The following is a 17,429-nucleotide window of genomic DNA, read 5'->3' on the forward strand; positions in this document are numbered from 1 at the left end:
ACTGAGCAATAACTTCTGCGAGAGAGATAAGCCTCTGGCGACTCCTTTACAGACCTTATTGTTTGTCTATGAGTCTCCTGAGAGAGTATGGTGATAAACCCCGGGGTTTTATCACCTCCTGCTGCGCTACCGCTATCTGTAGATAAAACTGTCTCTTCAGCAGATAAAGTCAGTTATTGGGCATGTGCCCTCTCACCAACAGAAGTTTCTCCTTCGCGCGCTTCCACTGCGGTCTCAGTCCTTTGGCTATATGCCAGCCGCGCGGGGTCCTTCTGGCGGATGACTTCCGGTCTCGGCAAACAGCAGTATGACCTCCAGGAATGTGCCTCGTGCTTGAGATGGGACGGTTCCACGTCGTCCCTCCAGGCTAAAAGGCTCTGGCCCAATATCCAGTGTCAGTCCTTCACTCTCGCTCGCTGGTTCCTCAGAGTCCAGCGCAGAAAGGCCCCCCCCCTTCGCGCGCTTCTCTCTTCCTTTAAATAACCTCCCCCATAGTGCCGTGCGGTGCAGCCGTGCACCCTGGATCTTGCAAAGCAGCCTGGGAGATGTAGTTTCTTCATCTTGTGAAAAGGAAGTCACAGCCCGGGAAATTCCATGCAGCTACCACTAGAGGGAGCCTAGTTCCTTCCCACATATCAAACAGTGTCTTTAGGCATGTTTAACCCCGCTACACACCTTTCAGGGGGGAGGGGGGGGGGTACCTGTTTTTGACAGGTAACCTTCCCCACTTCCAGGAGACATCGCTGCGGCGCCATCCACCGGAAGTACCATCCCCTTTCTCCTTCCGCCGCAGAGCCTATGAGAATGCGCAGTGCGCTTCACGCATTAGCAGTAGGGAACCGGCTGTGAAGCCGAAAAGCTTCATTGCCGGTTTCCCTTAGAAAGAATGGCGGCAGCAGCAGCACCCGGCAACCGATCCGAAAATCGGCTACGGTGCTGAGATCGCAAGCTCCCTGCTGGTGATTTTTAATTTTTTTTTTCTCCAGGCGGAACTCCTCTTGCGATTTGACAAGTCGCAGCCTATTGCCGGCAATGGCATCTTTCCAAAGTTGTGGCACTGCACCAATTTGCAAAAGTAGTTCCTTCACTACTTATGCTAAGTTCGGATGCGACTTCAACAGACATCTGTCATGAAGACACATAGATATCTTTCAAATAATACCCAAAGTCACTGCTTTGAAATTGTGCGATTTCAGATGAAGTTGCACAATTTCAAAGCCATGTTCAGTGTGAAAAAGGGCTTAGGGATAAGTTCACCTTCGGGAACATGGTCCACCCATTTTTAGGGTGGAACATGTAATATGTTCCCACTCCTGTAGCCGCTCCCTGATCCGAGCCCTCTCTGTGACAGGAGGTGGGGATCTTCTCCCTGTATCTGCTGTCATTATTTGAAAACAGCACAGCCATGCGGTTCTATGCCCACATGGCCGCGTCAAGTATCGGCATTCTTTGCAGCTGTCGGCTTGTAGTTCTCAATGAACTACCAGGGAGCAGTTGAGCACTCTAGGTAGTTCATTGATTTTTCCTGTCTTTGAAAACTGCCTGCCCGTATGATGTACAGGCAGACAGATTACACTGACGGTCTGCAGGAGTCCTGCATTGCAGCTGCGATCTGCTGATTCTCTGTCTCCTGTTCATTCATCTGCAGTGCAGCTGAGGCTGCAGAGAAAGGAATTGAAGAATCTGTGTCCTCAGATCCTTTCTCGGCCTCAAAGGTGAGATGTCAGGGGTTTGTTTAGACCCCTGATATTTCACCCAAGTCCCCCCTAACCCCCCCCCCCCCCAACAACATTGTAAAAAAAATGTAAAAAACATAACAAAGTATTTTTAAAAATTGTAAAAAATAATTAAAAAATTGCAAAATTTTTTTTTAAAAAAGTGAAGGCTTATTCACATGGGTTCTCTGGCCCATACAGTGTGAGAAAGTCTCTTTGAGTCTGTTACTCTATGAGGATGCAGTGACTGAATGAACACAGCTGCAGGTCCTAATTTGATAAATGCGTGGTGTGGGTAAGCGGCCTCAAATACACACTGTCAGTGTTTGGAGGCCATACACCTATATCTGCACGCCTGTCAAATTAGAATCTGTGGCTGTGTTCATACAGCTGGTGCATCCCTATAGCGTAACATAGGCTGCCTGTACACAGAAATAGCCACATTTTTTAAAAAAATACACTGATTCACACTGTACAGGCCCCAGCACCTATGTGATCGAGCCCCTAGACCTCATTTGCACACATAGATTATTATTATTATACTGGAATTATATAGTGCCAAAATTTTGAGCAGCATTTTACAACATGAGGGCCGACAGTACAGTAACAATACAATTTACTACAGGAGGAATCAGAGAGCCCTGCTAACAACCTAGACTTACAATCTAGGAAGGAGGGTCCTGTGATACAAAAGGTAATAGCTTGTTAGGTTAGTACAGTTGTTAGGTGGCGGCAGAGTAGGCTTTTCAGGGATTGTCTAAAAGTGGACAGAGTAGAAGATAGTTGGACAGATAGGGGTAGGGAGTTCCATAGGATTGGAGAGGCTTAGGAAAAGTCCTGGAGGGGAGCATGAGAGGAGATGAAATGGAAGCTAGAGAGCAGGAGGTCTTGGGAGGGATGAAGAGAACAATTTGGTTGGTATTTTGAGACTAGGTTATTGATGTAGCTGGGGCAGAGTTGTGGATGGTGTTGTTTTTAAGATTTTGAATTGAATTTGTTGGGTGAGCGGAAACCAGTGGAGGGATTGACAGAGAGGAGTAGCAGACACTGAACAGCTGGTAAGGTGGATGAGCCTGACAGCAGCATCTATAATGGACTGAAGGGGGGGGGGGGGGGTAGCCTGTGTAAAGTTAATCAAGTAAGGAGGGAGTTTCAGAAGTCGAGGTGAGAGAAGACCAGGGAGTGAACTAGTAGCTTAGTGGAGTCATTAGTTAGGAAGGGGTGTATTTTGGAGATGTTGCGTAGGTTGAGGCGGCAAGAGTTGGACAGTTATTGGATGTGGGGCCAAAAGGATAGTTCAGAGTCCAGGATTACATCTAGAACCTTGGCATGTGAGGATGGGTTGATAGTTGTGACATCAATCTTGACAAATAAATCATGGGAAGGGGCACGTGGGGGAGGAAATATTATGAGCTTGGCTTTGGATAGATTTAGTTTGAGGAAATGGCATGACATCCAGGCTGATATATCTGTTAATAAATTAGTGATACATGAGGAAACCGAAGAAGTGAGCTGAGGGGTAGAGAAATAAATTTGAGTATCATCGACATGGAGATGGCATTGGAAGCCATGGGAGGCTATTACCTTACCCAGGGAGAAGGTGTAGATGTTGAATATGAGAGATCCAAGAACAGAACCTTGGGGGATCCCAACAGAGAAAGGAAGAGGAGAGGAGGAAGTAGAATTGTGAGTAACACTAAAGGTATGGTTGGAGAAGTAGGATGAGAACCAGCAAAGAGTACAGTCTCGGAGACCAAAGGAGTACAGTTTTTTTTAGGAGGAGGGGGTGGTCAACCATATCAAAGGCAGCAGAGAGGTTCAGGAGTAGGACTACAGAATAGTGTAATTTGGATTTAGCCGTTAACAGATCGTTTGTGAGATATAGGAGAGCAGTTTCAGTGGAGTGTTGAGGGCAAAATCCAGACTGAAGAAGATAAGAGAAGGTTATTCTCAGTGAGGTGGTCACTCAGTCTGTTGTAGACTGAGTGTTCAAGGAGGCTGAAGCTTCTTTTTGTTTGCTTTCTGTCTTCTGCTTCATTTCGGTTTCCATGATCGTGTCTGACTATAATTTCTTCCTTTTTTATTTCTTACTCTGAAATTCCAGTCACCAATTACTAGCAGGATGTCTTATTGTATACAGCAGGGGTAATGAATTAAAATTCAAGGAGGTCCGGTCGCCAAAATTTTCTTTGGGCCGAGGTCCGAATCTGAAGTCTGTGCTTTGACTCAGAAAGATGGGCAAAACAAAACTTGTCCATCAGCGTTGCTCTTAACATAAAATATGCCCATTAGAGTGCTCCTTAACATAAAATGTGTCCATCAGCGTGCCCCTTAACATAAAATGTGTCCATCAGCGTGACCCTTAACATAAAATAAGGGGCACTCTGATGGGCACATTTTGTTAGGGGGCACTCTGATGGGCACATTTTATGTTAAGGGGCACTCTGATGGGCACATTTTATGTTAAGGGGCACTCTGATGGGCACATTTTACACATTTTTTGTTAGGGGGCACTCTGATGGGCATATTTTATGTTAGGGGGCACTCTGATGGGCAAAACAAAACGTGTCCATCAGCGTTGCTCTTAATATAAAATATGCCCATTAGAGTGCACCCTAACATAAAATGTGTAAAATGTGCCCCCTAACATAAAATGTGCCCATCAGCGTGCCCCTTAGCATAAAATTTGCCCATCAGCGTGACGCTTAACATAAAATAAGGGGCACGCTGATGGGCACATTTTATGTTAGGGGGCACTCTGATGGGCATTTTATGTTAAGGGGCACTCTGATGGGCACATTTTATGTTAGGGGGCACTCTGATGGTCAAAACAAAACATGTAAATCAGCGTTGCTCTTAACATAAAATATGCCCATCAGCGTGACCCTTGACATAAAATATGCCCATTAGAGTGCCCCTTAACATAAAATATGCCCATCAGTGTGACCCTTAACATAAAATATGCCCATTAGAGTGCCCCTTAACATAAAAAATGCCCATCAGCGTAAAATAAGGGGCACACTGATGGGCACATTTTATGTTAGGGGGCACTCTGATGGGCACATTTTTTTTTATGGGGCACTCCAATGAACACTACAAAATATGCCCATCACTTTAAAAACCTCTCATCAGCTTTAAGTGCAGCTTTAAAATTGGGGACCACATTGCTTTTTCCCCTTGTGCTCCACATACCTGAAGCCAGTAGTCGAGCCAGGAGCCACGAGCAGCAGGGGGCGGGGCGCGCACATAATGTTACGCCCCAACTCGCTGCCCGGCTGAATGGAAGCCGCAGTAAGGAGCAGGGGGCGGGGCGCGCACGTGACGTCACGCCCCTACTCGCGGCCCGGGAGGACACCGGCTGGGAGTGAGCCGGTGTAAGGAGGGGGCGTGGAGCACACACAGCACGTCACTGGTTGCTGGGACACCCGCGGTCCCAGCAAACCAGTGACTGATAACAGGAGGCAGCCTCGCGGTCCGGGCGGAAGCATCGTGCGGGCCGCCAATGGACCGCGGGCCGCCATTTAGTGACGGCCGGTATACAGCGTTATATACAATAAGGATTAGCCTTATAATTATAGTCATCTAAGGGTATTTATATACAGCTGCCTTTTGTTTTGTTTTTTATTTTTGCTTGTTGGTTTTGGATTTTTATTAACATTTATTATTTTATTCATTTTGTTTTCTTTTTTGAGTCGACTGCTTATTGTTTTTTAGTTCTTACTTTTTGTTCATGTTAATATTAAGCTTGGGGTTTAGTAAACTCGAGGAAATTAAAACTATGGAAAGCCTGAAAGCGTCACTCCACAATAAAGAGGACATTTTGTGATACCTGGATACCATGGACAGCGTGCACCTATACTTCTCAATATTCTGAAGTCCTGATAGACAGTCCATCTTTCCCCTTGGTTCCGTAAACTATAGGCCTTGATCTTGATCCCTTAACTTTGCCTCCTGCCATCTCATTGGTAAGTGAAGATGGGAGCAGAGGGAGCGGAATTTCCATCGCTCCTCTCATCCTCTCCCTAATTCCCCATCACCTGTCTTCCCTAATCCCCCCCTCCTTTTTTTAGCCCTTTACACTGTTGCCCTCTGCCCCTCCAACTGGTGGTTATGGGTTATGGTATTTCTTGAAACATATCTATGTCTTAATAGCAACTTAAAAACATTGTGTTGAGCTGAGTAGCTGAATTGTTTAACTGTAATGTACCCCCTCATAGCATAACAGGCCTGAGTTTAAAAGCCCTCTGAATGTTGTATGTACTGACAGCAGCATGGTGGACCAACTGTTACGATGTGCATAATGTGTTTATATTTTCTGGAACCCTTTAAAGGGGATGCATGTTACTTTTGTTGCTGTAAATGGAAATCTTTGTAAATGAATCTTTTTTCTAAATGCACCTGCTTTGTATACTTACGACTACTGTTCAGCCTAGTGCCACTGAATATGATTTTGTACTTGCTCATTCCAATTTCTAAATACAAAAAAAAAAAAGTAAATAAATAAGAAGCAAAGAGTGGGGTTCTTCAATATTGTTTTAGCAGTATATTTTGCTTGAAGGTCTTGTCTTAGCCTGGGTTTGGCCAACTTTTTCATCTGCATCAGTTGTAAGGGCAGGAAATTGTATAACTGTGATGCTGAATGGCTGTGCCTGAAATCTAGTTGATATTAGTTGAATATTCTTGGTATGACGAGAATGGTAGATTGTATGGTCTTCTGACTGAAAGTGTCCCAGACCGGTTCATTGTAAATAGCTGTTCCTTAAGAGGATGATGTTTAAACAATCAGTTTTCATCTTCACTTTTTCTAGTTTAACTTAAAGCGGAGTTCCACCCAGTGAACCTTTTTTTTAATAAAAATACCCCCGGGACAGTCAGGGCTAGTGCATTCCACAATGGCTAGCCTCTGATCTGTCCTGGGTTGCACTTACTTTTAGAAGAAATACTTACCTTGAAAATGTATTCTCCAGCGCCGCCATCTCAGGTGTGGGCAGCTTGAAGCCAGTGCGATCCTCTTCTGTGTCCTCTTCCGTCTTCTTCGGTCCCACAATGCACTGCACCGGCCCCGCCGTCACTTCCGGTGCCGCAGCGTCATCCCTGCACAGCTTCTGGGCATGCCCAGAAGCTGTTTTGCAAGGTATGACGGCGCCTGCATCGGAACTGACGTCGGGGCCGGTGCAGGCGCATTGATTCCTGGGAGCGATGACGTTCAGCTCCCAGGAATCATTGCATGCCAGGAAGTGACGACTCGCCGCGGCTGCCGAGGGGAGGAAGAAGGAAGTAAGGTGAGTATATTTTCTTCTCAACGAGCTAAGTAAAAAAAAAAAATTGCGATTATCCATTTGTTTTTCAGATGACCCGGAGCGAGAAGATGGAGGTAAGTATAATATTAGGGTGGAACACTTTAAAGAGTTTTTTTTAGTCTGTAGAAAAAAAAAAAGAAAAGTCAGAAGCTACAAATAGTGAGCTGTATTGGATTTCTGCCAGACATATTTTTTGGTGTTGAGGCCAAATAATAAAATTTTACACTCATATGACCATAACACCTTTTTCCATGTGGCCTCTGAATCTTCAAAGTGCATTTTGGCAAAGTTCAGTCTTGATTGCATGTGGACATGCCTGTCCACAACTTTATGCTGGAGAACTTTTGACAGTGCCTTACCATCCATAGTTGATTGTTTGCTTCAGTTGTACTACCAGGGACTGAAATGCTCCAGGAAAGCTCTTTTTATGCTGACCTAATCAAAATGACCACAGCCAATCGCAGTTGGAAATCAAAAGGCTTTGTGTGCCATTGAGAAGGTGGTTAGCTACACCCGATTGAGTATACAAGTATTTTTTTTGGCACACAGCCGGGTTCCCCCATCAACACTAACAGTGATGGGGAAATCAAGCAATTTTCTTTCCTTCAACCATGGGTTGAAGGAAAGAAAATCGCTTGATTCCTCCATTACAGTTAGTGTTGATGGGGGAATCACTCCTGCTGTTCTATTGTATTCTGACAGCAGGAAGTTTCTCCCACAGTCAAAATACAAAGATAACTGCTGTCAGGTAGCAGTAATCATACAGGAAAAAAACTCTCTGTGGCAGGCTTAAAGGATTATGTAAGCCACCACACAAGTATACTTTCCAAATCCCGCAGAGAACAATTCAAATTGTACCCACACAGCAGTCCCCTCCCCTTTTGTTTGACAAGGCTAATTTAAGATTACAAGGAGTACAAGGAGTGGCTGCCAATATAACTAGATTTTTAATTTTTTTTCTTGTGCTCAGAGTTCAGCTTAAACTTAAACATTGTCTTCTAGGCTTACGGCGGCTTCCTGGCTCTGAAGCTTTTGTCCTCTTCTGAAGATCTATTTGTATGCGGTGCAGTTATTGCTCCCATCACCTCTTTCCAGCTACACTGTGAGTATGTTGCAATAAATAAATTCACTATTATGAAGAAAAGTTCCATAATTATTTTTATACCATAATAAGCAATCATACCCTGATTATTTGCTATCAAGCAGAGTCCAGCACTGCTGCAACTGGAAGGGTACATAGAGCAAGCACAATTTCGAATGATGGAGATTGTTCGCTCCTGTGTTTCTAGGGTAGAGTGCCTTAAGTGATAGGAAACTGTCACCTTGTAAAAAAAAACACTGAGTTTCAAATAGAAATAAAAAGGCAATACATTTGTGTATAGATAAAAAAACATTATACATTTATAAATACTTTTTTTTTTTTTTTTTTTTTTTTAGTGATCACATTCTCTCTGTTCCCAGCTGCATAAGAATTAGGGGAGGCGAAGCAACAGAATACTAATCTTCCCAGTGAAAGGCATTTGTCAGGACAAGTGTGCTCAATAGAGGAGAGCAGGATGAATTCCCAGCATAGCCAGAGAACTCACTATAGTGTGTTCTCCTGCTTAGTGTGGTCAGTTTTAAATAGAAAAGCATAGGGACTGGGAGGAACACCAGGGAGTTCACACAAAGGAAGCAATGCAAAGAGAACAGGATACTTTTTCATACAAGTACATAGAACAGCAGGCACATATTAGTAATATGAAATGTTGGCTTTACATACTCTTAATGTAGGGTGCATCAAGGCAGGAAGGGGCTGGTCACATAAAATGGGAGTTTTTTGGCCATGCTTTGGTGATTCTGCTCATGGCCTACAGATATGGCTTTAATATTAATCAGTTTTCCTAAGCTGCACAGTGTTTTTTAACCTATTGGGGCTTGACTGCATAGTCAATTTTATTCCAAAGGTGAACTTAGCCTTTAACAAAGAACAAACATACTCTTTAGTGTAGGGTGCATCAAGGCAGGAAGGGGCCAATCACATAAAATGGGAGTTTTTTGGCCATGCTTTGGTGATTCTGCTCATGGCCTACAGATATGGCTTTAATATTAATCAGTTTTCCTAAGCTGCACAGTGTTTTTTAACCTATTGGGGCTTGACTGCATAGTCAATTTTATTCCAAAGGTGAACTTAGCCTTTAACAAAGAACAAACCATGGAGTCAGGGGCGTAACTACAGGGGTTGCAGGGGTTGCAATTTCAACCGGGCCCAATGCTCCAGGGGGCCTGTGCGGCCCCCCTTTACACCTGGATAGGAGGGGCAGACGGGGCAGCATGTGGAGAAATCACTGTCCTCCTTTTTTCTCCTGTAGCTGCAGGAGGAAAATGGAGGAGATTGGTTCCTCTGTTTGCTGCCCCCGCTGCCCTTCCTATCCAGTTCACTTGTGTTCTGCTGTCTCTGGACCTCTGTGTACTCCTTTGGTTCCCCCCCCCCCTGTGTTGCCCCCCCCCCCCCCCCACCCAACTGTGCTGTTGGCTTCCTCACTCCCCTCTCCTGCTGGCTGCTGCAGGGGATGTGTCACAATAGAGAACCAGGAAGGGGTCGGTAAATGTGTAATTTACCAGCTCCTTCCTTTTCTGAATGGAAGGACATTGTAAAAAAAATTAAATAAAAAATTAAATAAAATGATAAAAAATAATACAATTAAAATACCAAAAAATAAAAACTACTGACACCAGTGGGTGAACTTCCAGGATCACAAAGGTCACACTTGCAACCGGGCCCTGGCATTCCACCACCGTGGGGAGGCCCCAAGATGGCAGGAAGGTGGCCCACTACCGAACTTGTGAAAGGGTCCCGCTGCGGGACCGTAATAAAGGTGCCCGCAATGAGAGTAAAGGACCCTAGGATCAGTGGGAAGAGCCCCAGGCTTGAAGAAGATTGGGGGGCCCTTCATGGTTTCTTGCACCAGGGCCCTGAAGGTTCTATTTACGCCTCTGCTTGGAGTATATATGCTTTCCAGCACACTTTTGTATCTGTCTCGGCCTGTCCGAGTCCCCTCTCTCCCCAACGATGTCCCGGGTGCCCTCGTTAACCTTTTCTTTTTGATAATTTTTATGTATCATTCATTAGAAGCAGGCAACAGAAAATGAATACAAAAGCTGAATTGTCTATAGTGGCCAGTCAGAATTATACGCTTTCCATAAATTAAACGTTAAATGTGATTAGTTCCAGTTTTATGATCATTTGTTTTTTCTTCAGTTTTAATGATTCTGCTCCTTTGTGCTTTGACCATTGCTCCTTCAATTTAAAATGCTAACATCAGTCTGTCACTCTGCATGTCTCCTATTCCCTCATTTCTTGATACATACTATGATAAAGTAAACATTGTTTAAAAAAAGAATATTATAAACAACGAAATCAAACTACTGTATTTTTCCCATTCAATGACCACAATGTTACAGAAACCCCATTTACTCAAAACCTACCGTGTTTCCCCGAAAATAAGACCGGGTCTTATAATAATTTTGGCTACAAAAAACACACTAGGGCTTATTTTCAGGGATGTCTTATTTATTTACCCCTCTCTATGTTCTAAAACAACCTGGAATAAAACAATGAAATGTTTTTAAAAAGTTCCTGTGTCCCCTGTCTTCTCTCCTTCTCCCCTCTATCAGCTCAGGAATCAACATTATGACATTCTGTAATCCCAAAAAATAAACCTTGGTAACGTATCGTAAAACTATGTAATCGGTTTTGTAAAAAGATTATATAATGTGCCGTGTGTATCCTTTTGTAACTTTATTGTGGCAAATACCTTATTTTTAGCGCTGCTGGGCGCTCACGTGACCCGCCGGAACTCTTCTTCCCTGCTCCGAGCACTACAGAGGGAGGAGCAGCTGACCTCAGACGGGAGGAGAAGATCTCCGGCGGGTCACGCCCAGCAGCACAGTAAATAAGGTATTTGCCACAATAAAGTTACAAAAGGAGACACACTGTAAATTATATAACCCAGTGATGACGAACCTTGGCACCCCAGATGTTTTGGAACTATATTTCCCATGATGCTTAACTACACTTGCGAGTTCATGAGCATCATGGGAAATGGAGTTCCAAAACATCTAGGATGCCAAGGTTCATCATCACTGATATAACCTTTTTAAAAAATAGATTACATGTTTTTACAACAACTTTAACTAGGGCTTATTATCAGGGTAGGGCTTATATTGCAGCCATTCCCGAAAATAAAGCTAGGTCCTATTTTCGGGGTAGGGCTTATTTTCAGGGAAACAGGGTATATACCTATGTCATCACTTTTTGAATTTAATTACTGAAATAAATTAACTTTTTGATGATATTCTAATTTTTTGACATGCAAAGCACCTGTATGTGCTTCCCTTAGAGGGGTGTTTTTAGTGGAATGATTTGCTTCTCAGAGTGTTTTCAGAGGAATTGTGTACCTGACAAAGATGTTGTGCCACAGCTAAATAATATGTATTTGTTGGGATGATAGCTGCATGTTTTATTTAAGTGAGCCTATATCATTGGTTGGTTTATCCTTTAAATTCCACTTAAGTAGCATCTACATTCAACAATGTGTCCCAATAAACCATCCACCTTACACCATGCCTATAATCATTTTGTGTGGTGCTCTCTCTTTAGCCCACCACAAATATCCCTACCAGAAAAGGGTAAATTGGTCGTGTTTGCCCATAGATCAAAACTTTCTGTTCATCTCCTAAATATTTGGATGGGTCAGCATTAGTGGCTAAGTGAAAAAATTTAAATCACAAACAATTGTGCCTCCAGGGCAGGTTCTGATGAGAATGTGTTTTTTTTTTAGCAATTTCTACCATATATCCTAACCATATTTAAAAAATATATATTTTAATTGTAATACAGCTGCAGTACTTACTGAACGGTACCTGGGGATGCCATCACAAGAAGGATCTTCCTATATGGTATGTTCCTGAGAACTGGATAACTAATGTGATTGGTATTTTCTCAGCGTTTTTGACTACATGGCTTATTTTACCAAGTACACATAGTGTATATCATATGAAAAATTTGCAGAGTATAAAACAGCAAGCAACAAAAATGTGTGTGTGTGTGTGTGTATATATATGTATACACTGCTCAAAAAAATTAAAGGAACACTTAGAAAACACATCAGATCTCAATGGGGAAAATATCATGCTAGATATCTATACTGATATTGACTGGGTAATGTGTTAGAAATGAAAGGATGCCACATTGTTTGATGGAAATTAAAATTATCAACCTGCAGAGGGCTGAATTCACAGACACCCAAAAATCAAAGTAAAAAAATGATACAGCATGCTAGTCCATTTTGCTGAAATTTCATTACAACAACTCAAAATGGTACTCAGTAGTCGTGCTTATATGCATGCCTGACAATGTTGGGGCATGCTCCTAATGAGACGACAGATGGTGTACTGTTGTATTTCCTCCCAGATATGGACCAGGGCATCACTGAGCTCCTATACAGACTGAGGTGCAACCTGGCGGCGTTGGATGGACCAAAACATAATTTCCCACAGGTGTTCTATTGGATTTAGGTCAGACGAGTGTGGAGGCCATTCAATGGTATCAATTCCCTCATCCTCCAGGAACTAGCTGCACCCTCTCACCACATGAGGCGGGCTATTTTTGTGCATCCGGAGGAACCCAGGACCCACTGCACCAGTGTAGGGTCTGACAGTGGGTCCAAGTATTTTATCCCGATACCTAATGGCAGTCAGGGTGCCATTGTCTAGCCTGTAGAGGTCTATTTGTCCTTCCATGGCCTGCTGGAGGTCATTTTGTAGGTCTCTGGCATTGCTCATCCTGTTCCTCCTTGCAAAAAGAGCAGATACTGGTACTGCTAATGGGTTAAGGACCTTCTATGGCCCTGTCCAGTAACTGCTTGTCTCCTGTAATCTCCTCCATGCTCTTGAGACGGTGCAGGGAGACACAGCAAACCTTCTGGCAATGGCATGTATTGATGTGCCATCCTGGAGAAGTTGGACTGCCTGTGCAATCTCTATAAGGTCCAGGTATCACCTCATGCTACCAGTAGTGACACTGACCCTAGCCAAATGCAAAACTAGTGAAAAACAGTAAGAAAAGATGAGTAGGGAAAAAAAATGTCAGTGGCCTCCACCTATAAAATCATTCCTGTTTTGGAGGTCATCTCATTGTTGCCCCTCTAGTGCACCTGTTGTTGATTTCATTAACACCAAAGCAGCTGAAACTGATTAACCATCTCCTCTGCTACTTACTAAACAGATCAATATCCAAGGAGTTTAATTTACTTGATGCTATACTCTGATTAAAAAGTGTTCCTTTAATTTTTTGAGCAGTGTATATAATATACTATATTACCAAATGTATTAGGACGCCTGCCTTTACATGCACATGAACTTTAATTGCATCGCAGTCTTAGTCCATAAAGTTCAATATGGAGTTGGCCCACTCTTTGCAGCTATAACAGTTTCAACTCTTCTGGAAAGGCTGTCTACAAGATTTAGAAGTGTGGCCATAGGAGTATTTGGCTATTCTTCCAGAAGCACATTTGTGAGGTCAGGCACTAATGTTGGAGAGAAGGACTGGCTCGCAGTCTGTACTCTAATTCATCCCAAAGGTGTTCTATCGTCTTGAGGTCAGGACTCTGTGCAGGCCAGTCAAAATCCTCCTCCCCAAACTCGCTCATCCATGTCTTTATGGACCTTGCTTTGTGCACTGGTCCAAATCATTTGGCGGAGAGGGGATTATGATGTGGGGTTGTTTTTCAGGGGTTGGGCTTGGCCCCTTAGTTCCAGTGAAGGGAACCCTTAAGGCATCAGCATACCCGTAGATGGTTAACCAAAGATGATGGAGATGTGGCCACTGTTTTAGAGGCAGCTCTGGTGGGTTCATATGAAGGATTGCATCATCTACTTTTTCGGGGACCGCAAATCTATAGGGCACTGATGGGTTCCATGAGGGTCACGATTAAGGCGTGGGATAGGGTACGAAACATTATGCAACCAGAGGGTAGCAAGTTCTCCCTCTCTTAATCACCATTTGCCCCATTTTGCCACAGATTCCAACTTCAAAAATGGTATTTTTTCCATTACCTGCAGCTTTGCCATGCTTTCCTTTCTCGTTTTGGAAGCACCACTCTACAGATCCAATCCTCAGACTTGGAACAGTTGTTGGCATCCGTACAACTCCCTAAGACACTGTCCGTAGTCTACAAGGAATTATTTACAGCATGCCCAAAGTCAATTGACAAATGTAGGGAGTGGTGGATGTCTGTGATACCCAATTTTCAAGGCGATGACTAGGACGATATGTGGGATCTTATTTATTAATTATACTCCGGTCAGAATTGCTAGGATGTATGCTTCTGATTCTGCGGACTGTTGGCGTCGCCGGCATTTTCCGGCGGACTTCAAGCATACTGTATATTTTGCCAATGCCCACTAATACAGCAATTCTGGCAGGAGGTGGTTCGGACTCTTGAGGATATTACAGCTCTGAGGGTGTCCCTAACTTTGGCTGTGTGTTTGCTTGGCCTAGTGGAGGAATTAGCGCACAAAGGACTTTGTTATCCATCACTTTGTTCCATGCGCGTAAGGCCATGCCCTTATACTGGAAGAAAGCGGAAGCACCCTCATTGACGTACTAGAAGACCCTAACTAATAAAGTCCTTACCCTTTTATAAGACAACTTACCAAATTAGAGGCTTCCCCAAAAAATTTAAAAAGGTATGGCAGAGCTGGATTTCAAACTCATCCACCCTTACCTGAAGTGGTCATAATTCAACGTGGTTTGAGGTGGTCACCTACATAGACAGTTGGAGATGCCTCCTGACTGTTGTGGCAATCATGTCAAGTACCTAGATAGCTGTCTAGTGAGGACAGTTGATGTCAATATGCTGATATGGATGTGGGCTCATGTGAAGGTGACATTGTCATACTGAAATTCTCCTAGGATGTATCTTAACTATAATTGTATGTATATACTTCTGTAGGTATTGCACTAGGGAAGGGGGAGGGTTGGGATTATTAGGCTGTTTTGGTTGCCTTATTTTTCCTTTACACCTGGCTGTGATTTTTGTTTTTTGCATTTTTTTGTTTGCTTTGAGGTATTCTTTTGATACTCTGTTTTGACATTTTGGACAATTTCATGCTCCCAAGCCAGGCCTACTCATCCAGCGCCTGACCTCACAAATGTGCTTCTGGAAGAATGGTCAGACATTCCAATAGACACGTTCGTAAACCTTGTGGACAGTCTTCCCAGAAGAGTTTAAACTGTTATAGCTGCAAAGGGCGGGCCAACTCAATATTGAATCCTATGGACTAAGACTGGAATGCCATTTAAGTCAGGGCTTGACAAATTTTCCTGAAATCTAGGAGCCATCTAAAAAAGTTAGGAGCCAGTTTTTTTTTTTTTTAAACTAACAACCAAGCTTTATTTAATAAAACGGATGCTAAATTTACACATAAATACGACTAGAACCCCACTCTCCTCTATAGCACAATTGGATGAAAACAGACTGTCTGTCTCTTTCCATCCGATGCCATCTGATCCGATCCACGGGATGGATAGAAAATAGAACCACCATCCGTCTGCTTTTGGTGGACAGGATCAGATGGCGGCAGATTACTGCTCCATAGAGGAGAATCAAGGGTCCGATCAGGTCTGCCTGAAAAACTGACAGGCGGACCTGATCAGACAGCCCGTGTGAAAGGGGCCTTCGGCTGTGGCATGGCGATGAGGAAAAAAAAAAAAAGTATATATATATCTATATATATATACATATCTATATATAGATATATATATATATATATATCTCTATATATATATATATATATATATATATATATATATATATATATATATATATAGATAGATAGATAGATAGATAGATAGATAGATAGATAGATATATATATATCTATATATATATATATATATATATATATCTATATATATATATATATAGATATATATATATATATATATATATATATAGAGATATAGATATATATCTATATATATATTTATATATATATATATATATATATATATATATATATATTAATAATTGGAAAAAAAGAATTTTTTTTTATTTTTTTAATAATTAAAAAAAAAGAAAAAAATATTATTTATTTTTTTTTTTTACATTTAAAAAATAAATTAAATAATAATAACCACACTCCCTGTCAAAGGTAACTAACTGGACAGGGAGATGGTAATGAATGAATTGAGAACAAAAAGGCAGTGGAAACAGTCATTACAACAGTTATTACTCCCGGCCTCCACAAGAGGGCGCCAGTTCCCCATTGGAAGCCTGTCATCTCAAGTAGGCCGAAAAGCCGGGGCCTCAATTTTCTGACGGCCCGGAAGTCCGTGCACTCCGTGCGCGGAAGTCCGGGCAAAAATGACAGGACACCTTCTGCAGGGCACCCCCAGGCGCCAGGTCGCTAATTCTAGTCGCAAATGCGACCTGGCGCCCGGGGATTGTCGAGCCCTGATTTAAGTTCATATGTGTGTAAAGGCAGGCATCCCAATACTTTCGGTAATATAGTGTATATATTGCTATTGATATAGTATACAAAATATTAACTTTACAGGTAAACCTGAAAAAAAAAGATTTATAATAATGTATTGATATATATTTATATTTTTTTATGTTTTTAGCCAGCAGATGAAGCTGTGTACAAATGATTCCATTTATCAGGGTCATTTTAGCTGTTCTGCTGTTTATAGAGTTCAATAAACGGGAGAAAAGAGAGCGCACGTCTGCCCTAGTGTGATTCAGGGGGAGGTGAAGACCATGATTACTCCAGCTGGCTCCCCGGGTCCTGACAGCACATTTTGCAATCTTTGGCTTTTGTGAGTGTGTGAATCTGATGTTGAGCTAATAAACTCTATAAGAACTAAAAAAAACACAAACTAGCTGGTGCACAGGACACAGACACAGCGTGCGGTTCCTGATGCGCATGCGCCCAGTCCAGCATGCTCTGCTCTAGACTGTCAACACTATGACCAACATGAGCAGAAGACAGGGGAGGAGAGCTGTAACTATGTAACTATCTATGTAACATCTCTGAAACACATCGTCATGGCAACAGATTGACGTCAGCTCTCCTCCCCTGTCTCCAGCTTGTATTTGGTCATCCTGCTGACAGAGTGCAGCGCCGGCTGGTTGAAGCACATGCGCACCAGGACCCACACCCTATGTCTGTGTCCTGTGCACCTGCTAGTTTGTGTTTTTTTTTTAGTTTTTATAGAGTTTAATAGCTCAAGATCAGATTCACACACACACACACAAGTTTTTTTTTTACTAAAGCCAAAGAGTGCAAAATCAGGCCTACTTCTGCACAGAAACCAATCAGCTTCTAATCTCAGCTTGCTCAATTAAGTTTTGGCAATAAAATCTGGA

General features: G+C 42.7%; 1 protein-coding gene across 2 annotated transcripts in view; it reads left to right on the forward strand.

The window, feature by feature from the left end:
* LOC309546288 (inactive dipeptidyl peptidase 10-like) overlaps window positions 1-17,429 on the forward strand; it is a 334,481-nt gene that overhangs the window by 289,935 nt on the left and 27,117 nt on the right. For both annotated transcript variants that reach the window (XM_082245881.1, XM_082245882.1), the window contains exons 22-23: window positions 8,018-8,117; window positions 11,898-11,956. In XM_082245881.1, the coding sequence (XP_082102007.1) occupies window positions 8,018-8,117; window positions 11,898-11,956 (159 nt within the window). The remainder of the gene's footprint in view (window positions 1-8,017; window positions 8,118-11,897; window positions 11,957-17,429) is intronic.

This window comes from Pelophylax lessonae, assembly GCF_965119305.1.
Source record: "Pelophylax lessonae genome assembly, chromosome: 2".
Taxonomy (NCBI): domain Eukaryota; kingdom Metazoa; phylum Chordata; class Amphibia; order Anura; family Ranidae; genus Pelophylax; species Pelophylax lessonae.